This window comes from Gymnogyps californianus, chromosome 1 (assembly GCF_018139145.2).
Source record: "Gymnogyps californianus isolate 813 chromosome 1, ASM1813914v2, whole genome shotgun sequence".
NCBI classification, from domain to species: domain Eukaryota; kingdom Metazoa; phylum Chordata; class Aves; order Accipitriformes; family Cathartidae; genus Gymnogyps; species Gymnogyps californianus.
Genome location: NC_059471.1, coordinates 21,946,516 through 21,971,676, shown reverse-complemented (window position 1 = coordinate 21,971,676; position 25,161 = coordinate 21,946,516). Strand labels below are relative to the sequence as shown.

The window sequence follows — 25,161 nt, the reverse complement described above, 5'->3', positions numbered from 1 at the left end:
AGGAGTGTAGGCTACCTTAATGAGCAAAATCTGGGAGATGGAGAATGGGGAGGGGAAGTGGCTTGTGTTCTGCCTGATTAAGAAGCACCCTTTAAAAGTTTGTCTGTTATGGTCCATAATCTAATTATAAAAGATGTATTTAAAAAAAAAGGTGTGTCCCAAAAGGGTATGGAATAATTACTAGGGGATACGGTTGGGTTTGTAGGGAACAAAGGCCAGGGAAGGATTAAGACTTGCATGATTTCTTGGGGCTGGGTTCCTGGGAACCCAAAGAGTTCAGAAATGAATGGTTAAGTGCTGTTGGTGAAATCTGTTACCTAAAGGCCTATTAAGTAATAAAATACTTAATAGTATCTGTGACTCAAAGAATAGCTCAATTTTATGAATGGTATGTCTTTGTACCCACCTCTGATGTACTGATCTCAGAGGCAGGAATGCTGGAAGTGAGTGGGAAGGGTCTGGTCCCTGTTACATCAAGTTCTCCTGTGCTGCCAAAGTGCTTCACAGCTCCAACTGTGACATTAACCAGCTGTGCCTAATGCCCTGGCTGCAAAAAAGGAAACCTCTGGTGGTGGCTGGGTGTGCTGAGGCTGAATGAACACTTATGTATTAGGTGGTTAGAGATTTCCTTGTAATGTGCTTATGTTGGTGACTATCTAAAATATTTGCTGTTAGCTGGTACTTCCTTATAAATAATTTAGCTGTGCATTCCTGGCTTATCCTAGTGTGTAGTTCTGATTATCAGGATAAACAAGATGATGAAAATCACAAGGTGACTTTAGGAGCAGATGTAAGTATATGTAATACTACAACTGATCTGGTATTTAGTCACTCTCTACAGTTGTTAATAAGTTTGTTCAAGTGTGAGCGGTTTTCCTGGGGAAGAAATGGGGTAAGGAATTACCAGTCTTTCTGTTCTGTTTGTAAGTTTGTGTTTTTAATCAAGTCCTTCTAGTCCTTTCATATGTACACTAAGTGGGATACTTGGTGAGTACTAAACTGGCAAAAAAACTGTTAGGGAAGTGTACACAAAAAAAAGAAACTTATTTTCAAGTCTGCTATTATACTAGAATAAATGTTGGACTCAGTGACTTGTACTTTGAATGTTCTCACTAAACTTGATGCAAAAATATCTATTACATCAGGGCTGAACTTTAGCATTAAAGCAAATTCCAAGTACTTGCAGCTTTCATGATACTTCTGATCAGCCTTATGTTGAGCCTCCAGCTCACTTTCAATGTAGCATGTGGGGAGATGAACCTGCATTGCAGAACAATCAAGCTGTGATTGCAGGCAATCACACGTATTTACTATAAAGAGTCAGGGGTAAGAAGATGAGTTTGTTTTTTTTAAAGAACAAAAACAGGCCTCAAACCCCAAGACTACAAACATCATGATGCCTAAAAAAAAAGGTTTTGTAATGTTTTGGTGTCTGACTTTTTTTTTTGGCACTGCCTGGAGCTGCCAGTACAGAGTTGCTGATACTCAGCATTATGCGTGGAAGGATTTCCAATAATAAAAAGCAGTACTGATACAAGGCAGTACACAGTTGCTGGTAAATATGCCAACAGTACTGACTTAAAATGCCTCCTACTGGTTCTTGAGTATACTGTGAACATGGCTTACATATGTTCTACTTGCTCTGAGAAATGCTTAGAAGGGTCTGCACAAGCCGTTGAAGGATGTATGAAGCTGTAGGGACAGACAAGTTTGGAGAGAATTTGAACTGGATCATTTTGAAGTACTGTGCAATTTGGGTGGAGGAACATGTTTTTTATCTTGCACAATTTTGGAATAGTCACAAAAATGCTGGAGGTTAATGCTAAGTATCTGTTGTGAGATACTCTTGTTTTATTGATGTTTTTATAAAGTGTAACAAGTTCATACTTGGCCTGAGGACAACAAAATAAAACTAGTCAATATGGAAAATGTTGTGATAGCATGGTTAAGTCAGTCTCTCTACCCGCCTCCACTGAGTATACTTGTCATGTCTATTACATCTGTCAAGGAGAAAATAAGTTATCTTGAAAAATTTGAAGTTATAGTACCAGTGCAGTGTGTTTAGATGAGGCTTTTTGCCTTTGAAAAGAAATAACATAACAAAGTTGAGAGTGATCTGATTGTATCCTAGTATAATCCCTTATTTTGATCAAGGACTCTTCATAGCAGATTTCTGTCCCAAATACATAGCTCAGGCTTACTGATCCAAAGGTGGACTTCTTGTCTGGTGTGTGTGAGTATAAGTGACCAAGTTTGGAAAGATCTGAAGGGGGCTTTGTTAGGGAGCATGCAGTACAAATACTTATATAAAAAGTACTGTGGCTAACTTGTGTTGTGCTTTCATTTAGAATGATGTTAGGCAGGTGTTACCGAGACCATACATTTCAGCAGCAGCTGAGCCTTTGAAATAAGGTGGATTCAAGGGTGGCTGTGATGAGGCGGTAGAGAATAAGTGGAGCCCAGGACAGAAAGCAATCAATACCTTGCCAGACTGATTCTGGGCCTGGCCAGTCTGGTGCTATTGGCTTACTCACCTCTGGATGTGATAACGGTGCCTCTGCTGTCTGATCTCACTGGCCTGGAGAAGGTGAGATAAGCAGTTTTGGTTCAAGATAGGTCATTCATATGCCCTATAATAGGGAACCACTAATCTAGGCTAGCCTAGTCAGATGGTGAGCTTTTACCATTTTTAGTAAGAAAAACAGTACAGCTATATGTGGAGGACAAATGGATACAATACTGTCTGCTCATGGATTCATCTGTGTAGGGAATAGATAATGTTCTCAAACATTGTTCTCAGATGTTTTCCTCATGCATTATGCAACATGCTTCCCTAATGAAAGCTGGATAAGAGCAACTAAAATTTTGAGTTACCTTCCTCTCCTGAGGAAAAAGCACTTACTTGTAGCTAGCAGTGTCTTCCATGGTTTCCTGTCATTGTCTTGCTCATAAATAATTGATACCCTGTACGTGCTTATCTGTTACCAACCTTAGTTGTGCCAATTGCCAGGTAATGTTCTGACTTTCTGCTCCAGCCAGCTTCCCGTTGGTGGTAAGAGATGGGCTTGATACACCCCTCTCAACTGCAGTCTGGCTTTGCACAGGCATAAACAGAACTAAACTCTGAAGCTGATGGTGTAATGTTAGCGTGCTGGTAGCTTCAGAAACACTGACCTGACCATGCTGCAGTTGGTGGTTAACAGGCAGTGGTGGTTCTTGCCTTCTTTCCCTGCTAATGAGGTCTGGCTTTCTTGGAGCACACAGCTGTCCTAGCATAACTGTACTCCCTCGCTAAAAATAGCCGATGTATCGCTGAAGTGGGCCTCATGGCCACAGGGAAATGTTCTGCTGATCCAGTACTTCATTGGGATGGTAACTTCAGATACAGTCCAAAAAGCCAAATGCTTGCCTCCTCCTATGGCTATCTTCTGAGGCTTTAACCATGCTGCTGATGTTTCCTTTTCTATTCCCCATACAAAAAGCAAGTGAATAGTCTGGAGGGGGCAGTGGGAAGGAGGGGAGACAGACTGCCAGGGAGGAAGGAAGGACCCTGCAAAGCTGCGATAAGGGCTATATAAGTAGATCGTACTCTAAAAAGAGGCTCATACTGATGGGGTTACTACAGGTGAAAAGAAAATTACTCTTTCCTTTCTTAAAGGAGAGGGATTTTTATTAGCTGAAGCGATAGCTGAATTCATTTTTAACCTTTTCATTTGAGAGCCAAAATATGTTGCCATTAAACCTGTTCAGAGGCAAGGAAAAGTAAGTTTAAGAGATAATCCTTTAGACATGCAAAAATGAATGGATCTTATGACCTGTGACATCACAGATCACATCTCCAGTGGGAACAGAACTTGAGTTCTACTGTATTAGGATTTAATGTAATCTATTAGGATTTCACTTGAGAAATTGTGCTTTGAAACCTGGTATGGGGGGGTCAGAGTCCAGGAACTGGGCAGGTGGTTGTTTCAAGTGCTGAAATACAGGATGATGCTGAATTCCCCTTTTTTGCTGAAATGTATTAGAATGTTCCAGCGAAAGCCACAGCTGTCTCTTTGTGCATGGGTATACACAGGCACCTGCTGCACACTTTCCTTCTGTGAATCCAGTGTGGAGCAGTTTGAAAGTGCAAACATATATTTCACAGATTACCATGGGGATCACTTTAATCAGCTTTGAGACCTGCTAATGCTGTAGAGATCTTTGAAGGACTACTGCTGTTTTCATCTTCATGCAGCCAGTGCAAGAAGGAATGAACATCATGTCTCTCTGCCGTCGCTGGAAGAGATGCTTCTCTCTAGGTAACTGTACCATGGGCAGCTGCTTTTTGTTGTGCATTACACTGAACTGTGGGTGGACAGAATTAAGAACAAGAGCTTTGGGAATGCTTTAGAGCAAAAGGTCAGTATGTATTCAGTAAATATTTCTAATCTAGTGTTGGCTAGAAGCCAGTGTTACAGGCCTCTGGGCTTTTAGTAGAAGAATACAGATAGGTTTACATCATGAGCATATAAATGGGAAAACATTTCTTTTTCTTGTTTAAATTGTTCTCTTAGAAATCAAGATCAGCTGTGCTTGCAGCTGATATGCTTAAAGCTGTTAGTAAATTGTTATAGGAACAGATGCATTACAGAAATGAAAAAAAGCACTTGTGTGCCGGAATACTAATAGAATTATGATGTGCCAAAGATATTTTTAGCTTGAACCAATATTAATACAGGGAAACAAGCCTCAAAGGTGGGAGGGGAGAAGGCTGTAACTGCTGTCTTCTAAGAATTAGCTATGACTGTCACTTGTAGTAAGGAGATTTCTGATGGCTGTTTTTTGAAATATTCCACTAATCACCTAACAGATCCACTGTTCTTGATAGTTATGTACATGGCTCACTAATAGGATTACTAGTCATGGTTATCCAAGGTCTATCTGACAAAACTGCTACAATTCCAGGGTCTTCCTTGAGCAGTGGGATTATTCAGAGAAGAGATATTTATTCATGTTTGAAGTATAAGAATCCAGTTTAGCTGTAACTTCTGCCACCTCATGTTCACCTTTAAAAATTGCTTTAACAATTAAATCTCTGATAAATTCCAGGAACTGCAAATAATGATACTGGAAGAAGGGAGTAGAATTGCCATTGTGCTTCGTTAAATGCAATGGTTTCAGTGTTAAACTAAGGTGTTTTTTTTTTCCTTTGTATAGGAAGATTTCTTGAGCTGAAAATTCAAAAGGAACTTTTTAATAAAATTGTCTTCATCTCAGAGGCTGAAAGGGTATGCAGAATGGACACAGTATGTGTTTTCATGTGTTTGCACAGCAGAATCTGCATTTGCACTGTTGCCTTGTATATAAAATGCTTCTAAGCTATTGTTAAATGAGGAGCTCTAAAACCAGTGTCCTCCAGACTGTCTCAAATGCTGAAGATTTGTTCGGTGCTTTCTAATGTATGCCAATGTGTTTTGAGCTTGACTGACGGTTGGTAGGCCATGCTAATCCAGGAGTTTAAAAAAAGTGAAAAGAGCAGTGAAATGTTGATGTGTGACATCACCAGTAGGTGAGCAGAAACATAGTTCCCCAAGGTCTCAAAACTGTGTAACCCCAAACAGGGAACACTAGTGCTTGGTATATCAGCTTCTCACAGAACTAATGCCTCCATTATCTCCTTCAAAGCTGCCTTACTGCTGCTTCTTATGGGGCTTGTGTAAGTTATGTGCTGTTAGTTGGAAAAAAAATCGATGACAAATTTGTTGTAGGATACTTTGGTGCCTTTATAGTATTTGCTGAGTTGTGGGAAACCTGGAGCATGTGGAACTCTGTTAGTTTTCAGAGTTGAATCTGAGTTTGAGAAATGCCAATTGTTTGAACCAGCTGTTAGAAAACCTATTGCACATGAAGCATTTGGACTTGAGGGGTTTCAGGGACAGCCTCGGAGGCTACCCTGACTTACTGGAGCTGCAGTACTTCTTGCCTATTTAAAATTCTGGTGTTGAACAGTAGCTGCTGAAGCTGAGTATTCAACTTTGTGTCAGGCTATTAGATGAAATTTATCTGCTGCCTGAAATTTATTTTTTCAGGCCCCAGATGTGTCATTGATCTCATAAATCAGACACAACATTGTATACCAGAAAAAAACCTGCTTGAAGTCCAGGTTATGGTGACAGGCTGCTAGCAAATACAAAAGTGAGTTTGGAGAACAACTAAGGAAAGAGTGGAGTAGGAGTGAAGCTTCTAGAAATGCCACTTTTGTCCAATGCAGTATGGGAACTTAAAAACAACAACCAACCACTTGTTTTAACTGGTGTCAGTTACTAGTGCCCCTAATGTTTTTGTAAACTTAGTCTGGAAGCTGGGGCAGGGGAAGAAGGGACTAACTTCTTTTTACTTACTAGTGATACAGGTTCAGCCTTGGAATTTAGCTGACAGTTGTGGCTATGAAGCGTGAGGCAGAATAAGAACAGATTATGTTTGTCTCATGCAGCTTTATTAGCTCAGCATTACCAGCAGAAGCTGCTTGGTTTTGACATTAAGTGAGCAGGTACGGTATGACTTGGGAGATGGAGAAGAGCTATTTTAGGCAAAGTGCTAGTCCTCTCGCGGTCTCACCAAGGCTGCATATGAGAATTGTTAGAGGGAATAGAAACATCAGACCTTTATTTTGCCATTCAAAGGAGCAAAAAGAAATGCACAAAGGAGACCTTAACTCAGACCACAGGCAACCTTAGGCACCTTTGCTCTCCCATATCTGAGTATTCTGCCAACTCATTTTTGCTTTGCATAATGTGGCTGTCTACTACTCATACAGAGGGAAGTGAATTTTATTGGGTGGACCTGCTTCTTATCCCTTGCCTCAATAAGAGTTCTGTTCTGTCTCTTGAAATACACAGTGTTTGTGCATGATCATGTATCTGAATCTTCTCTGTATATAGTTTCTGCTAAACCGTATGCTCTACTCCTGCAGTAGCATAATCCTGGTTGCTGCTTTTTAGTTTTCTGAAGTGTCGCTAGTGTTCTGCTAGGAATCTGTTCTGTTCGTTAGTGACAACATTTAGCTGCTTCATCCAAATGAGTTTGGGCATATGCATCAAAATCCAGGCTTCAGCTGCCTCTGCTTGCAGCATGCAATTCCATTCACAATCTGATTGAGGCTGTTCTTCAAGCTGTGTTTTGTGCCTTGAGCTTCTTGGAGTTAAGAACTTTCTAGATTATTCAGAAAGACCTTTTTCAGTGTTGTCAAATTTAGCTTAAATCAGGGATAAACACAAGAAAGAAGCAACTTAACTTCACAAGGCACATACTATTCCTGTTCAGGCTTATATTAACAGGGCCAAGCAAATGGAGTTCTTGTTCTCCTAATTTCTGTATTCTCAACAGTTGCTTTTGCATCAGCTGAGGCTACAAGAAGTCTTTCATGAATGTGTGCAGTTCTAGTCACCTACTGTAAGTGAGAGCTACTGATGCTGTGTGTCTATTAATATGATAGATCAATCACCTATTAACTGCTGATCCACCATGATCACCACTATGAGTATCTCTCCATCATTGTAACACTGCAGTTCTTCTGTAGCTACAGCTCACTGGCAAATCACTCCTCCTTGGATTGACCAGTATATCCAAGCTTTTCTTTTGGCTTAGCTGAGTTCCCAATTTATAGCAGCACTTCTTGCACTGACCCCTGAAGTGCACTGTTAGGTGTTTGTACTGGGGGATTTTTAACATTTATATATTCCTGAAGACTGGATTAATGTATCTCTTTAAGACTGACACATGTTGTAAGCTGCACGTAGCTCTCCAGTCTTCAAAGCAAGAAAGCCCAAACTAGTGGCCACTCACCTGTCTTGTGGTTTTGACTGATTAAATTATCCCCCAGATTGGTCTCAGAGTAGGTTGACAAGTAACCTCTTTTCAGCATCACAGCTTCTCTCAGAGAGAAGCTTGATAGAAGCTGCTCCTGCAGGGCAGCTTCTCTTGCAGAACAATTCACTGTCTACTCTTACAGGCAACTACTCTTGAGTTTTAAGCAACTTCTGAAATCCATGAGCATTATCACATTGGCTAACTTTTCTGTTTGTCTTGTTAACTTTGATAATCTATACACATTGCATAGCTATGAAGAGAAAAGGAGAGAAGTTACAGACCTGTGTCTGTTTAATTTCCTTTGTGATATCTGGGTTAGCTTGATTGATGACAACTTTCTCTTTGCATCTTGGAGTTCAGAAAATAAGCTTCTAAGCTTCCTTTGTTCAGTCCTCTCATCATGCTTCTGAAGCTTTATTTACTCTTAATATCCTTTTAGCGGCTGCTGTTTTCATCTGAGTCTCAATTTCTTTATTGGTCTGTATCTAGCATAGAAAAAAATTCCTATCTTCAAATCTGACTTTCTGCTGTGCATAAAATAGCTTTTCTTCCTTGCTGTGCATCTCTAAAACATCTGCTACAAAAGTATGGATACTTTTTGTTTTCTGACCTGAACAGAGGGGTTATCTGAGAGCTCTAAGTCCCAAGCTTGCCTTGTAGTAGGACTGTTCCATAGCAATCTCAAGTTGCTTGACCTGAACACAAGGTTTTTCCGCTGTAGCTTTAGCTGTTGACAGACGTAAACTCAGGTTAACTTTTAAGAATAAGATCTTGTGAAATAACTCTAATCTGATGTTGTTTTGCTCACTCCGTATCCTGGTAGTTCTGCTGGAACATGCAAGTACTTAAAAATAAAAAAAACCCCACCAAAACCCAAACCAACAATTACAGGCATTTGGAGAATGTACCGATCAGTTATAGTGTCAGAACCAAGTTCACTTCCAACTTTTCTGTTTTATATTGTTTCTAGCCTGTAAGAAAAACAGTATCTTCCCTGGGACTGCATATAATGCTGCTTTTGTGTCTTACTGCACAAGGTTGTAACTGGAGGGGCTTGATCTGACTGAGTAGTCACCCAATTACTGAAATGCTAATGCAGACATCTAACAGTACTAATTTGTTGTCCACTTTGTTAGTGTTGCATGGTGGCAAGCATTTCATCCTATTAGTGTAAAAGGCCTATTGAGGGGTTCCTAATGCATGGGATGATGGAGATGGAGGGATGGCTCTTGCTTCCAGTGTCACAAGCATTTCCTGATGATACTCTGAAGGGTTGTGTACATGTGTTCTCTCATGTATTATGTATGTTGTAGGTAGCAGCCATGTTCTGTCACTAGAATTTGTCATGGCCTCCTTGTTATCCTAGACTGAAGCACTGAATGTTAGTATTCCAGTCTAAAAAGACTTTAACGGCTTATGCATAGCCCTCATGTTAGCAAAACTGACACCATTCCCTCTTTAGGTAACTCTTTGCCCTCTAACCTGTTAGACACTACTAGAGCAGAAGCTCAGTGCTTGTGAAGTCCTAGACTAAAATATACAGTACTCTAATCTCTGCTCCTTCTTCCTACTCACCACTTGCATTCCTGTGGAAACTTTATACTTGTTACTATCACATATAAAAGATTGTTTTTAGTAAATGGTCTCTAAAGAAGTTCTGGTTGGCCTCAAACCCCAAGGAACTCCCTTGGGAAAGCTGAGGAAAGCTATCCTCTTCCCCTCTGCTTTATAACTGCCTATTAAAATTGACGAGATTGATTGTGTTTCCATGATCAAAAGTTAATTGAATACCAGACTTTTTAACTGTACCTGCTGAAAGCTTTAAGTTTCTGAAAGATGCATGTTAGTAACATCCATGGTGCTGTTTACAGAACTTGAAAACAGCTTGAACTAAAACAGATCTAAAAAACCCAACTACTAAATATATATTTATTTAGCAATATTTTTTTTAGAAAATAATACCTTCTTTTCTTGATGCAACTTGCTTTACTCCTAAGATATAGGGTAAATGCCATCTGGGCAGGAATACTGTGCCATGTTTGCTTCTCCTTTAGCAAATGAAAGAGCCATTATATCTCCAATAACTGCAAGCAGAGCAGGTCTTGCCTAATTCTTGAGAGATGTGAGATGTGTTTTGCAACTGCAGTATTAACTTCAAGGCTGTTGCTGTTATGAATCCTGGTACTTGCATGCAGATGATCTAAGGACATCTTACTTTGCAGGACATATATCTACAAAGAAGGAAACATGATTAAAATTATTCTTGATAATAGAAGAGCTACAATATAAAAGCTCCATGAAATTATTCCAGAACTTCCCTTCTTCCGACTTGAGTATGTCAGAACACTTGCCTACAATCTTACACTGTGAAACACTGTAGAAGTCTTCTAAATTCTAAAAAATAAAACCTTAATGCTGTTCATCAAGTTTTTTCACATGAACTGGTTATAACTCAAGGTTAAGGTATCCCAGTCCTGGTGGGAAGAAAGCTTTCCTGGAGGACCTGGTAGCTGCATCTCCTGTGAGAGCGTCCTGTGCTCTGTCTGAACTCTTACCTTTATGCACTTTTAGATTCACTTTCAAGTGCTTTTCTGTTGAACAGTGAAGGCAGCTAATGACATAGTGCAAGAAAGAATGTATTTCAGGTAAAAACAACTCACTTAGCCAAGCTTCAAAGTCACTGTTTATATATGAACTTGTTGACAATTCTCAACTGCAGAAATTCTCATTTGATGTCATCTTTGGTACTCGGTTTGTAAAGGTAATCCTATGAAAAGGATGTTATCCCAAGAAAGTGATGAGTCACTGAATCTGGGGTGGCTTGTTAAGAGCAGACTTTGTATTTCAGTGCAGGCAAAAGTCCAAACTTGTCTGCCACCTCTCTAAATATGGGTCCTAACTTCTCAGATATTCACTTTGCTCACTCTTTGAGGCTAAGCCTATAACAAGAACACCACGTGTTCCGTAAATGACTAAGTTTGGAGGCTTTTGGTGAGGCGCTCTCTTTCACTCTGAGGAAAGCTGTCTTTCAAATGTCTCTTAATTGAAAACTGCCACTTAATACAGTTGGGGGGACACAAGGAACTCTGTATGGCCACTTAAGCTTTGACTTGTGACTGTCTAAGCTTAGAATCACAGAGTAGCTGAGGTTAGAAAGGACCTCTGGAGTCCAACTCTGCTCAAGTGGGGTCAGCTTCTTTTGCTCAGTGTCCTTTCTTCCACTAGATCCTAGTCCTGCAAACAGTGTGCAAAATAGGTAGGATGATTCTTGGCTGTGACCCTTTAGTATTGCTTTAGGTTCTAAACTTGACATGATGAAGCTTGTCTGGTGAACTTCTCCATTACAAACCTGCTGTTTCTCATAGTTTGTGGTTCTGTTGTCTTGGTGAGGTGCTTGATTGCTCTGTTATCACTTATTCTTAAAAATGGAATGCATGTTAGCCATCAAGCACCTCTCCAAGACAGGCAGAAGTAGTAACTAGCTCGCTAATCTACTTAAGAGAAAAGTGATACAATTTCAGTAGGAGTTCTCTTGTGACTTCTGACAGTTGGCAAGCATCCCAAATGATTCATCTTTAAAAATACTACAGAATTCACAACACTTTATTTACTCAATCATAGAGAAGCTAGGATTATTACTGAGCAGACATTAAGGAAATGTACACATGGAAAATGTCATCTTGGCAGGCCCAGTGAAGTAAGAGTATTAAATTATAATTTGTTGCTTTTCAAGTGGTAACAAATGCAATGTGAATTTGTCAGGGCATCAAGGCTGGTTTCTCTTAATGATGAGAGAAAGCTATAAAATCTCTTGATATTTTTGTCAAGCTTTAATCCCATCTTTTTTTTAGAAAATAAACTTGTTAAATAGTGTGAAGTAAGAGCCTTGAAGAAACGAATGGGCTTTATAAAAGGGAGTTTATAACTCAAGTCTGACTCATGGAACTTGTAAAGCACAGTGGGAAACAGTATTAGACTCCTGCAGTAAGTGTCTTGTGCCTCAGAGTTGAAGCCAGATGTGTTGGACACTGTTTAAATTTCATAAGGATCTAAGTTCCGTAAAAACAGGTAGTAATCAGTGTTTTACTCTAATAATCATGCTGCTCTACTAGCTCTTTAGTACTTTCACAGAATACCTATGGGTAGACTGGCTTGCAAGTATCCCCTGAGTTTTTTTATGTTAGGTTCTCTTGTTTACTTTTTTATGGTTTCTGCTCTACTCAAGTTGATTGGGATTTTTCAAGGTTTCTTTCCTGAAGATGAGTGGGAATAATAACTTAATGACATATTTTGATTTTGTTCCTGACAACTTTTGGCCAGTACAAAAATTCTGCTTTCTCTTCTCCCTGAAGTACAAGTTACCAAGCTGAGAGCAGAGTAGGTGGTGACACTGGTGACAGATTTTCATGATTTCGGGGGGAGAAATACTGGGAAGAGGACTAGGAAGACCAACAGCAGAGCTCAGGAGACACGAGCTGAGCCAAATGACATCTTCAGCAAGTGAAGAGAGCTGCCCTACTAGCACACCAAAACCATGCTAGGTTATTCTTGTAGAATCAGCTTCCTCTTATGAAATTGTCTTGTCTTCTAAACATCACACTTATCCTGTATATAGATGAATGTAAATTCATTATATGTGAGATGATACAGATTTAAGATCAATGCAGTTACAAGATCCAAAGTCTGATGTAGCTAAACATACTAAATGAACAGGCTATGAGGTACAATGGTCTACCATTAATATGCTCCTTGAAGCATGAATAGTTTTATCCAAGATAAATTGTGTAGCAGTGTTGCAAGTCCTTGGGCAAATAACAGAAGATGCAGGTCTTGTGGGAGAGAAACCTTCCCAGAGTGAAAAGTTGGTGTGCCCTAAAGTGAAGTCAATGAGTCTGATTCCTTTGGATACAGGGAAGTAAACACTACTGAGTAAGAGCTGCTCAGACTTCAGTTTTAAGTTCCACCACTGTTGGAGGTGGTCAAACCTGTGCTGTATTTATCCATAGCCTTTCTGAAACAAGGAGCAGAGGTGAAGTTGCTTTCATGTGGCTGAAGCGATGGTCTGTATGTGGTCAGGTCTCCTTGAGGGGGATGCCTTCTGAAGGTGGTGTAGCCTCTGGGACTGCTGCCTACCAGGAGCCCCTCAGAAGCCCAGGGCTCCTTAACCTTTCTAAATGCATCTACAGCCAGTCACTGTGCATCTACATGCATAGGTCACTGTGTCTGCAGGCTTCTGGGTGTGATCTTCTTAGTAACAGGGGAGGGAGGTGGAAGACATTCCTGATTGATAGGCGGGATTACTGGATAATCTTCCAAAATGAGGCTTATTCCACTAAGAGTTGAAGTAGCTGACTTGAGCCACTTTCAAAAATGAAAACCTTCTTAGTACAGCTGTTTCTACACGCTCACAAGTCTGCTTTGAAAATATTTCAGTGCATCTAAAGAATAAAATAAATGCTATTGTCCTTGGGGCATCTATCTTGGAGAAAGCAGCCAAGAGCATAGTGCATTAGGTAAACCTAAATACCTCTGAACTTTATCAGCTGTATTGACTCAGTTAATCCTTAAAGTTGTGGGATAGCTTCAAGATACTTGGCAGTAAAGAGAACTAGTCAGCAGGAGGATTTCAAGCATCAGAGGGAGTCATGAAAAAGTGAAACAAATAAGGTCTTTGAAAAAATCAAATTTTTACAGCATGTTTGTTCTAGAATAATTGCACTTCTGTTCTGCAGCTTGACTAGGAAAACAGATGAAAGCTGCTTCCTTGCACTTAATGCTCTTAAGAGTACTGTTTGATCTCCTTTGCAGTTACACAACATGAAATCAATGGGAAAGAACAGCAAGTATCCAGTAGTGCTCTTAGCTCTCTTTTTCTGAAGGGGAAAAGACCCACTCAGCAAGGTTGAGAGGTCCTCTGTTGTGGCAAGCTTCTTCAGGCTGAGTAACCTAATATAGTATTATAATGGCATAGTCTTGCATAATGTATAGTCTTACATATTTCACTTCCTAAACTTATGTCCTTTTTCACAAAGTAAATACTATCAAGTTGGCATATTTTTGCTGTCTGAATTAGTGTCAACTGAAATGAAAGAAAAATCAATTAATTAGCCTCACACTTACAAGTTCAGCTTAATGTCTCCAAAGTATGAGTTCAGTATGTGCAACACTTGCCTTGGGCAAGAGACAGTGCTGTTGAAAGCGTATTAGTTTGTTAGTTACGTTAGCTTTATTGGCTGGCTACTAGCATTGCAAAGCGTTTGGGGTTTTTTTTTGTAACTGGACTATATTGGAAGATGAGTGGGTAATGTTGCCCTCCAGTGGCTAATGTCTAGAGGATACAGAGCCTGTTTGCACTAGCAATAATCAATCATTGGGGAAGTCTGGGATGAAAGAGTAGGATGTTAGTTTAGACCTACATTCTATTATAAAAAGACAAGTACTGGTAATGTGTGAGAACTTAAGTGTTCAATATATTAAGGTTGTATTAGGACTGAAGTTTTCCCTCAAGCTGTAGTTAAGAAGGACGTAATTTCAGGGGTGTCTCCTCCATTCATTGAAAGAGTCCTGTTTAGCCACTGTCTGATCAGATCATGGTTTGTTGCAGTATGATCTTAGCTTTGCACAGAAATCAGAAGTAGCTGCTGGGTTTGGCTTTACAGTAGTTGTTTCTCAATGTTATCTTTGAATGGACTTTTCAAATAACCTTAAAATAACACCTTTACTAGATTCTTATGGAACAAGTTCTTATTCTTGTCTAGAGCCACCTGTGCTAGCTTGCAAATCCATGGCTTATTTAATAAACTGATATTCTTATCTAATATATTTACAGCTCAAGTAATGTAAAGTATCTCCATGGCTCAGAATGGAACGGGAAAGCAATAAATCTGTCTCCAACAACTTTAATATTTTGAGGCTTGACAGAGGAAATAGCTAGCTCCTTTCCCTTATATTTTGGCTTGCTTTTAATGCAAAGCTAAACAATGCTTCATAGAACTCAATTCACTCCAGACCAGTTGGAGACAAAAATTATTTTAAGCAAGTCAAAGATTTCAGCTTTGAATCTGCAGGTGTAAAGCAAAAAGTTTTTTTGCTCTTTTCAGTCTAAAACGGAGTCTTATCTTTGAGTACAAACTCTCTCCAGCCAGCGCCAGCCGTGGCCACGCTGTATGGGATGCTCGGTGGATAGTGCCACAGGCAGAAGGCAGCTTGCTGAGCAGACACGTATGTAACTCGCCGCGCCCGCGGGGGCCCGGGCGAGGTCAGGCAGGGATGCGTTGCTCCGTGCGTGTGGATTTAGGCTCGGACGCACGGGATGCGGTGCGTGCGGGTAGGTAGCACCGAGGCACTGAACGGACCTGGAGCCCCGCGGCGGTGCGGCGGGTGTCGCTGCCGCTGGCTGCCCACCGTCCCTCCTTCCCCTCGTGGGCTGTCCCACGCCGGAGCCTGCAAAGCTTGGAGGCGGGGGATGCCCCGGCCGCCGGCCCCTCGGCTCCCGCCAGCCGGCTTTTGGCGGGAGCTGGGCCGCGCCGGTGCCGGCCCGGCACAGGCGGCAGCGGTATCGCTGCTGCCGCCGCCGCCGTGGGGCCGGGGGCGGGCGCGGCGCTCCCGGGGGCGGTGCGGGGTCTGCGCCCCTCCCCGCGGCCCTGGGGCGGGGCGGGGGGCGCGGGCCCCGGCGCTCTTCCCGCTGCCAGCTGGCTCCGGGCGGGCCCCGCCGCCCCCTCCCCGGCCAGCCATTATTTATGAGCCTCCGCCGTGGTAAACACCGGGGAGGGTGCGCTCGCAGACGGCGTTCGCCGCCCGCCCCCGGCCCTTCCCCGCGGCGCGGGCCCGCCGGGAGCTGCCGGCCCGGCTCTGGCGGGTGCGGCCCCTCGCTGACCGCCTCCCCTCTGCGCTCTCCCTGCAGGACCTGTCTGTTCCCCCTCGGGCTATAAGAAGGCGGATGATGAGATGTCCGGAGCCACGTCCTCGGCGGACCTGGACGAGGCACCAGCCCGCACCATTTACTTGAACCAGCCCCAGCAGAGCAAGTTCCGCGACAACTGGGTCAGGTACGAAGCAATCCGTGCTTCTCCCCTTCCAGGCGGCAGCCTGCCCACGCCGCAGCCGTGGGCAGGGAGGGCTCTGGTCCCTCTCCATGCCTCCTGTCCCTGCCCGGACCTGGTCTCAACACAGTAAGTTGTGTCTCTGCCGAGGCAGCCGGGTCTGTTGCCTGCAGTGGGCACCAGGGTCTGGCTCGTGGTACAGGGGAGAGGCAGGAAGGAGGGAGGGATCCAGCAGCAAGGGGTCAGCTGCTTGTATCAACAGCAGTGAGAGCAGGGAGCTCGTAGAGCTGCATGGGTAGGATGCGTGAAAAGGTCTTCACTTCAGTAGGGCCACTGAATTTTGGAATAACAGGACCTAATGTAGCACTCCTGGACACGAGGGCTAATCCATGAAAATTTAGTGTGAGATGTGGATAAATCCACTATGTAAACTCCATGGAGTGTTCTCTTAAAAAGTAGCACCCAGTTGTAAGAACAGACCAAGTATAATAAAAGTATAGAATTAGGAAGGAAGGAAAGAAAAAGTAAGTCTAACAGGACAAGAGTAACTACGGAGTTTACAAACTCACATCCCCATGCATACAAGGCTATGGTCCACTTGTGTGTTTTAATTGAAGACCAGAGGCAATTTTCTTTGGCATTTGGAGCCTTTCATTGTAGGGATGTGTGTTTAAGACTTCTGTTGGTATGATTAATGCCATATTATTGCAGTTTGGAAACACAAATAATGTGCACTGAAACATGGGAGCGTGAGGATGCATAACATAAGCAAGTTGTGGCACTGCTTGCCACACTTGCCTGGGGTTAGCTGGGTTAGCTAGGTGAACAGATGGCTCCTGTCATGGCTGAGGAGGAGTGTTATTTAGCAGGCTTCTGTTTTGTTAATGCAGATGTTTGGGTTATTGTTCAAAGAACGGTTTACACAATGAGTGTCTTCATGAAAAGAAGAATTTTATATCCTGCTGAAATAATGATTTCCATTAGCTGATTTATTGTGTGTATTATCAAGGGCAATTCTAAGAATATCCTCTGGAAGGATGCTGGTGTCCCAGGTAGTGCAGCAACTTATTTATACAGGATTTTCTCCTCAACTTTGACTTATTATATATACTTGTCTGGGAAAGCCTATGGTTTAGGAGCAGTTAAAATGACAGATTTTCTTAGTGTCTTTTTCTACGTGGGCAGAAACACTGGATGTTTTCTCGCTTTATTTTTATTTTTTCTTGACTAATTATGAGCTGAGTTCAACTGTTTTCTGTGGATAGCCTACTTGTACTTTTCCTGCTTTACAGAAAGAAAAGCAGGGAATAGAGGGTTGGCAGAATCTGTAGTTTAGGCTTTCCTGAAAGGATTCTGTTCTGATCTGGCTTAATCTTATGAAAAAGTAGTGTGTGACTCTCCTACAAAGAACTGGTTGCTGATAGTGCTGTTACCAACACCTGAGAGCTGTTGTGTCCAACTCACTGTCTGGAAGCCATCCCCTGGTAGCAGTAATTTTTTCAATAGCTTTTTGCAGCTTTGCCTCCTGACAAGGGCAGCTTGAGTCATGAGGAGTATTGGTGTGTGAGGGATAGGACAAAATGTAGGTAGTGTAGTGGGAAAGTAGAGATGTTTGCGTTACCTGATTAGGGATCTTAGCTCCTTAGTGTCACTTGGAAATTAAGAAATTAAGTTCACTTTATAATAACTTGCTGCTGCTTAGTAATAAAGCTTTGATCTCTCTGACTTTTAAAAGGGTGACGGGCTTCAGCTGTGCACTCTCCATCCTCTGGATTAGCCTTCTTCCCTCAGCCCAGTGGGAATGAAGGCAAAGGTGACTTCAGCTTGTGATATCTGAGTAAGGGTGCCTTGTGTGGAGTATGAGTGGTGGTTTTACTCATTGCTTATGTAAGAGTTTCTCTTGAGGAGCTGCAGTTCTGTATTGCCCTTGGACTTTCTTACTTACTGCGTTCAGCTTCTGGATTTCTTAGTGCCATTGGATTTGAAGATGTATTGTCTCCCATAGGAAGCATCACTGTACCACAGAGCAAGGCGCTGTGTAAGCGGATAAACACCTGTACATGAGGGCTTATGGAAAATTAAACTGAAGGAGATGATAATAAAACAGTTTATTGTAAATTGTGTGACTTCTGACCATCACCTTTTTGGTAGGCATCAAGGATTCTCTGAACAACAGTGGGAATTTGTGAACGTTCATAGGAAGTTTTCCAAATTAAGGGGTAGTGTGGAATAGCTTGCTCAAAACTAAGCAAAATACAGCAAGAAATGGAGGTGCAGAGGGTGGGGGAAGGTAGGTCTGTGGTATGGCTTTTCGTTTAAGATGTTCTAAACATCTTGAGATTTTTAACTTTTTTGGGGAGAGAGGCACTGTTAAAAGTGAAATCTTATTTTTGTATGTGGGAGCAAAAGGAAAAAGTTGTAAGTCCAAAATTAAAAAACACTGGTACAAGTTAAGCAAAATAGATAATTCCCTAATACCACTTTCAAATAGTATGTAGTGCTATTGCAAAAACTAAGTGGATGGCAAGATGGCACTAACGCTTCCAAAAGTCTTAAAGTGTGAGGATGTAGAAGGAAGAACTGTTTTCTCTTTCCCCAGGCTTTGTGGTATAAATAAGTGAGACTATGACAACTTGTAGAGCAATGGCTAAACTTTTTTTGTGCTCTTCAAACTTTGTTGCAAACTAGTTCAAAACCTAGTGCTTTGTGTTGTAGGCTGCATTTAGCTTGGTCCTTTACATGTGTGTGTATGGCTGTCACCATTCTTTGTTACACTGCAGCAGCAGTGATTCCTTCTGTAGGAACATGTCTTCTACCTGCATTAGAAGCTGTTTTCATCTCTACTGTGTTCAGTGTGAAAAACTTTGTGTATGTGTAACTCTTTGGACCTTTTAATAAAAGGTGAGTGACGTTCCATTTTCAGCTGAAGCATTGTAGAAGCTTTGAAATATGTAAAAAATGGAACAAATATAATTACTTTGTCCAACACAGCTGTAGTTGTGGTATTAAGTATGTTTGCTTTTATGAAAGCTAACTAGTACCTGTGTTGACTTGTTCAATATACATAGCTTAAATGTGTCTAATAGGAGCACTTCTGTACTTTAAGTTCAGTAAGAAATGAAACATTTATGTACTGAAAACTTCCAGCCACACCATACACTATGCGACTTAAAGGCAATAATTATAATCTACTCTGAGGCATTCTGCATCTGGAGGTTGAAGTCTACTAACAGCTGTCATAAACCAAAGACATCCCTGGCTACAGACAGTGTGAGATAGTAGTCAAGCTTCTACAGAGACCCCAGCCAGCATTTTTTTTCCCCTGCCTTCCAATGTGCTGTGGCAAAAGGCTTTCTTTGCACTTTAAAATACTGGCTTTTACTTCTAATTCAGGTGTGAAACACAAAATGGTAGTGGGTCATTAATGTTTCCAACCTCTAACTCTTCTGTTGTTGGCTTGATTCAGTGTGAGTGATTATGGTAGTTTGTACACTCATTACATAGTGGATCAGCACAGTGTGAAAATAACTTTAGCAGAAGTGCCAGCTTGTCTGGTGGTTTTGACTTGAAATGGTTTTTTGCTACCTGAGTTTGCCTGATTGCTTAAACCATAGCTCTTTATTACTAAGTTTGATTTATGTGATTACCTGAATGGTGGAAGAGGTGACTCAGAAGTCTTTATTTTATAGTTTGAAAACAAACTTGCCTATTGCCTTGTAAAAACACAGGGATACAGATGGGGTGTGATGATAGGGGTTTGAATGCTGTGTCAATACTTCTGAGATCGCCAGACTAATGGCATGAATACTTTTCCAAATGTATACTCGGTGGAGACTGGTTTATTTTGCTTAAAGTGAGAATGTTCTACAGATCTGGCTTTCGTGTAAATACAATTCCTTGATGATTCTTATTAATACAGGAATCTACTCTGACATCAGTGGCTTATACTGAATGTGTAACAGTACTGTACTGAAACTTTCTTCCAGTGCATACAGTAAAAATCACCATTTAAGTGATTTGAGCCCCTCGCTTGTTGCATGTGTTAATGTTGTTGCAAAAGTAGTTCGAACTTCTGGTTTCTTGATTTCAGTACTTTTGTGCTTCCTGAATAACTTTAAGGACATTAGAAAATTTGGAGACAATTACAAAGTACATTGCAGTTGCTGTTGTAACTGTTGTTCTATGTAATATTCTTATATTCAAGGCCTGGTAGTGCATCCTGGTGCAAGTCTGACTTAGATCTGAATCAGGACTCTGAGTTCAGTCTCAGTATGTGGCTTGAGTGGGAGGTCAGGGGCAGAGCAGCAGTCAGGAAGGGCAAAATTCTACTTGTATGATTTTAATGTTCTTGTTGAAAAGCTTCTCATCAGAACAGAATTTGGTGGCTTAATCTATTAGGGAGGTGCCAAAAGATGCTTTCTGATATCCAGAAAAGCCTCAGTTCAGAGGCTTGTCTTCTATACAGGCAAAAGTTAAATTCTGCTAGAAAAGATAATGAGGAAAAAGCCTTCACTGTTCACTTTTAAACTGTACAGGGTCTTAAAACTCAAGCAAACTGGTGAGAATGAATTTCTCATTTTGTAAGGCAGAAGCACCACCACTAGGAATTTAGCACTGAAGACTAGCAAGGCTTCTAGTAGCACAAGTCCTTTGTTAAACAGGCTTTTTATCTGTAGTCCCAGACTGTCCCATCAGTGTCTGCAGGATGCTTTCTGGTGACAAAATTGTAGGCGCAGTCTGAATTGTTCTTTAATTTCAGCTGTATGTTGCATTAAATGAAGCAAAGTGCATTGCTTTCTTGGCTTGTAAATAAGTACTGTAGAAGCCACTTGTGATTTAGAGGTGTTAATGCTTTTTGAATGTGTGGGGAGGTTCTCACTGGTGCTCAGTGAGTCCCTGCTGCTGAAATAGGAGTTGCTGGTGTCACTAGCCGATTAATATTGACCCCTGTAACATGAATATCCCAAGTAGTGTTCACTATGATCTGCGATTGAAAATGTGAATGGTAGTCTGCTATGTGCAAGTGCATTTATCAGCACTTAACACTGTAGACAGCATTCCTCTTACACTAAAATGTACCTTTGCTCTTTAGGTAGAACTGCCCCTACTTGTGTTCAATTTATTCTTGGTAGAGTTCAGACACTGTGGCCATTTGTACTAGTGTTTGTATTACATTTGGTAATCTCTTCTGTTGTCACGTGAACAGATCGCTTGCTTGACTGCAGAAAAGAATTTTGGAATTCTTCAAAGAAGGGATGTATTATTATATGCTGAAGAGTACAAGTCTAATCATGTATTAAACTAATCCTCTTAACTCTTTTCAGTTCTAGGTAGATACTGTTCTTAACTGAAAAGAAATACTCAATGTTACGTACTTCTCGTTAATAAGCAAAAACTTAATTTTCCTGCAATGCAGCTGTTGCTGATACTGTAATCTGTCACAATGGAAAAAGGCTTGGGTACAGCTGTAGAAGGATTATTTTAGCCATTAAAACTCACTAAAAGTAACAACTGGTATTTTATGCCTGCTGTTGATGTGTTTCCAGATTGTGCCAATGTATTTGAAGTTACTGCATCTTTGGTCTTAGGGGGCTACTCCTCGGGCCAGAGCCCCTGGGCAGTTAAACTGTTGAGTTTTGCCTGGATGAAATGTCTGGATGAAAAAAACCAGATGTGATAGTGTTCTAGTGCCCTTCCACCTGCTGCATGCTGAGCTCCCTGGCATCCTGAAATAGTTTTGTTTGGTTTTTTTTTTTTGCATCATGATGGATTTCATACATCAGCAGTAACAACACAGCAGGGAATTAAACTGGGTCTTTTTCCTCTTTTTAGATAAAGTCGCTATTTAAGCAACTTTCAGACACTGGAGCCAAAGCTTAAATGCAGTCTGACTTCATGGAAACAAAGCTGCTTTCCCACATATTTGTTGAATAAATTTTGGCCCATACTCAGCAGTATGTGTTCCCTTGTGACTCTGTGTTTCTACTTACTCCTCTACTGTTGGTGATCTCTGTCCAGAGAAATATGTGAACAGGAAGAGACTAAATTTTTTGTGGTGATTCCTGTGTAGTTTGAGTGAGGGTAGAGTCAAAGCAGATGTCTTTCAGGACTTAGAGGTGGCATGTACAATAGATCACACTTTCTGAAGTCTCCTGCTGTTTAGAGTTGTGTGTATAGTCTTCTGCTGAGTGCTACAGACCTCACTGTCTATGACTGCTGGTGGTCTGTAGAAAAGGGTACAAGAGTAAGAAATTCTCTTAAGTTGACCTAAATAGAGCTTAAGAACTGTAATAACTGCTTTCCATATAGTTTCTGTGGACTGTGAAGATATTTGTTAAGTTTTGAGAAAAATGTAATATTCATTTCTTCTACCACCCCACTGCTTGTCACTAGAACAATAGCTGCTTAAGTTGTGGTGACACTTGGAATTAAAACTGAAGTTAGCACTCTGGCTTTTAGACAGCTAGCAACTTATGTAACTTGTTTTGATTTTTTTTAAGTCATCTTCATATCAATGCTGTGTGGTGACTGTGAAGCCTGTTTGGGGTTTGCACAGTAACTGAATGTGGTACTAAACTTCCTTTGTTAGACAGTAGTATTTCTAGGTTAACTGTTCGTCAGCTCTATTTTATTGAGTTGTACTTGTCAGCTGGGCCATTGAAAAGCAAGGGCATATTTCTATAGTGATGACCTGACAATGTCGGAGCATGCTGAAACAATATCATGCCTACAGAGCTTTTAGTGCTGTTTCTAAACAGTCTTTGTCTACTGTATTTGTTACTGAAAAATAGCCAGGAGTCTCTTTGCCTTTCTGTAGGGCTGCATGAATAGAGAACAAATGGAAAGGCCTCAACGGTACAGGATTTGGAAGCACAAATGCTATCACTTCTATTAAATGTGACCACGGGGTCTTGTTTTTAGGTTAAACTGAGCGTAAGCAGTTGTGCTAATGCCTGCTCTGTATTAAGACTGCCATGAGCACTACTCTAGGAGGCCTTTCTAGTGGAAGTAATACTTGCTTTGGCAACATCAATTACATTAGTTTTTGCAGTCTTTCACTGCCTATGTTTGGCAGAAGTCCTGCTGATACTGGGGCAATTTGGCACAAGATACTGTAGGTTAGAAATTCTGAAAAATCCTTACATGGTTAGGAGTTGATCTTACTGAACTAGAGAGTAATAAGGCTGTCATGCTTCAGTGGACAACAGTTCATAGTGCATTGTCATGTACTTTTGTCTTAACAATGGTCTATACAAAGAAAACCAAAATAAAGCACTTGAAGATAAGCTTGTTGCTGATGCAGCTTCTAAGGAAGTGCAGATAGCTCAGCTGAGCTGAATTTGTCATCCTAAACATCTTGCACCTGAAATGGAACTTGTGTGTTAGGGTAGATAATACTACTTGCCAGCAGAAGCAAAGGTAATCAATGAATATTGCACTTACCACCCTGCCTTTTTATTAGGTTTTAGTGTAGCACACATTAATGATGTGCATTACTATAAAATAATGATGTAAGAATATATTTAAGATGTCTGTGCTAATTTAGATTTCCCCTTGTGTAAAAACACTCCTAAACCTCAGTGGTTGGTTGTCTAGCTGACAGCTGTCTACTTTTTTTTTTAATTTGGTTGTGTATGAGGTCTTGAATGTAACTTGAAGTAAACCGTTCTTCAGAAGAGCTTTAGATTAGAGCTTTAGATTCATATTACAGCTGATGCAAACCATCCTGGCCCACAAAAAACAAGTTATGGTGGAACTTGACCTGCGGGGGAGTTAGTGGGCTGGCTTGATATGTCCTGAGTCTTTTAAACCTGTATGAAACAATCTTCTCCCCAAATCATATGATTTGAGAAAAGAGGGCTCATTCTAAGATGTGATCAGTTCCTCCTGTTACAAAGCAAGGGAAGAATAAGTCTTCCAAACATGCAGTGGTACCTTTAGTTGCTTCTGGTGGGAGCCCATCCTATAAATGAGGAATCCTTGTGCTAAGAAACATGTGGGGAAGTGGTGAGGTCCTTGAGATGAAAACTGTCCCACTGGTAAGAGTTTTCACAAAGTTACTGGGCACTGCAATTTGAACCTGCTAGAAGTGTTTTCTCCCAAAGTTCAAATGGATTAATTCTAATATATTTGAATACTCCCAATCAGTTTCGTTGTCTGTGTGGATAACTTAGGACAACAGATTTATTCCTCTTCTACAGTATTGCAACTTGTTGGGAAATCTTTCAGGGTTTGATGTGTCAGTGGCTAGGCAGAAGAATGTCCTTTAAACAGAGTTAAGACCTGTTTTATCTTTTGATGATATATGAGCTTGTATGTGTAAGATGTCATTGCAGTTATAGAGAAACTGTAGAGGAGTGCAGGAAAAGATGGAAACAAAACAGGCACTTGGACTATGGACAGTGGTTGCTCCAGAGCTGGGTGACAGATATTCTAATGTGATGGCTCTTGGTTCTTTGCCTTGCTCTGGCAAGCTTTAAGCAATAATATCTTGTAGAATTCAAGTCTTGCACTTTTTACTGTGCAAGAGCAAGTCTTGCTCCTTCTACACTCCTATATTCTGACCTGAGCTCAGAGTCTGTCTCAAACTGTCTAGAGTATTTAAGCACCACATACCCTTTTCTTAGCTGACAGAAGCATACAGGCCATATACAGAGCGGTGAAACCCTTGCTGGCTGGAGTCGTCCTCCGCAGGAGCTGCAGTCTCAAGTATTTATCTGACAGAGCGAGGCCCTTCAATTAAATAAGGGGCTGCATTGGTTCAGGCAGAAATTGCTGCCTGCTATAATAAACCAACACTGGTTGTTTAGGACCTAGTTTCCAGTCAACCAATAATCATTGCATAGGCATATAAGTAATTGCTCGTTACAAGCTTTAATGATGTGTTCTTTGGGGAATTTGTAAACAATTGATTTTATGTATCTTCAGTGAGTTTCATGATCAAAATACACCATCTTCTATATAGGCAATGAGGTAGATGATCTTTCACTGTCATACGCATGCAACTGCTAAAAACATTGTTCGTGACACTTGGATTTGTAACAGCCTAGCCAGTATTCTGCATGGCAGCGTTGTTTGTTGGTGAGGTGTTCCTATGCATGAGCTTTCTCTGTATGCAGTGTAATAATTGCATGTTGGTTTTTGTGTTAATGTAGTTAAATATCGCTTGAAATATGTAAAGCTTGCTGCTGTGCCTCCTGCAGCAATGATGACTGTCTGGAGGTAGCTTGTGTTCATACTGCTTCTGTACTTGAGAGCTACAGCAGAA

At 41.1% G+C, this 25,161-nt stretch overlaps 1 protein-coding gene across 3 annotated transcripts in view; it reads left to right on the top strand.

Moving 5' to 3' along the window:
• The window catches only part of ATP8A2 (ATPase phospholipid transporting 8A2), a 334,991-nt gene that overhangs the window by 12,988 nt on the left and 296,842 nt on the right, over nt 1-25,161 (top strand). For all 3 annotated transcript variants that reach the window (XM_050897554.1, XM_050897547.1, XM_050897563.1), the window contains exons 2-3: nt 4,148-4,301; nt 15,755-15,899. In XM_050897554.1, coding sequence (XP_050753511.1) covers nt 4,232-4,301; nt 15,755-15,899 — 215 coding nt within the window. In that variant the 5' untranslated portion in view covers nt 4,148-4,231. The remainder of the gene's footprint in view (nt 1-4,147; nt 4,302-15,754; nt 15,900-25,161) is intronic.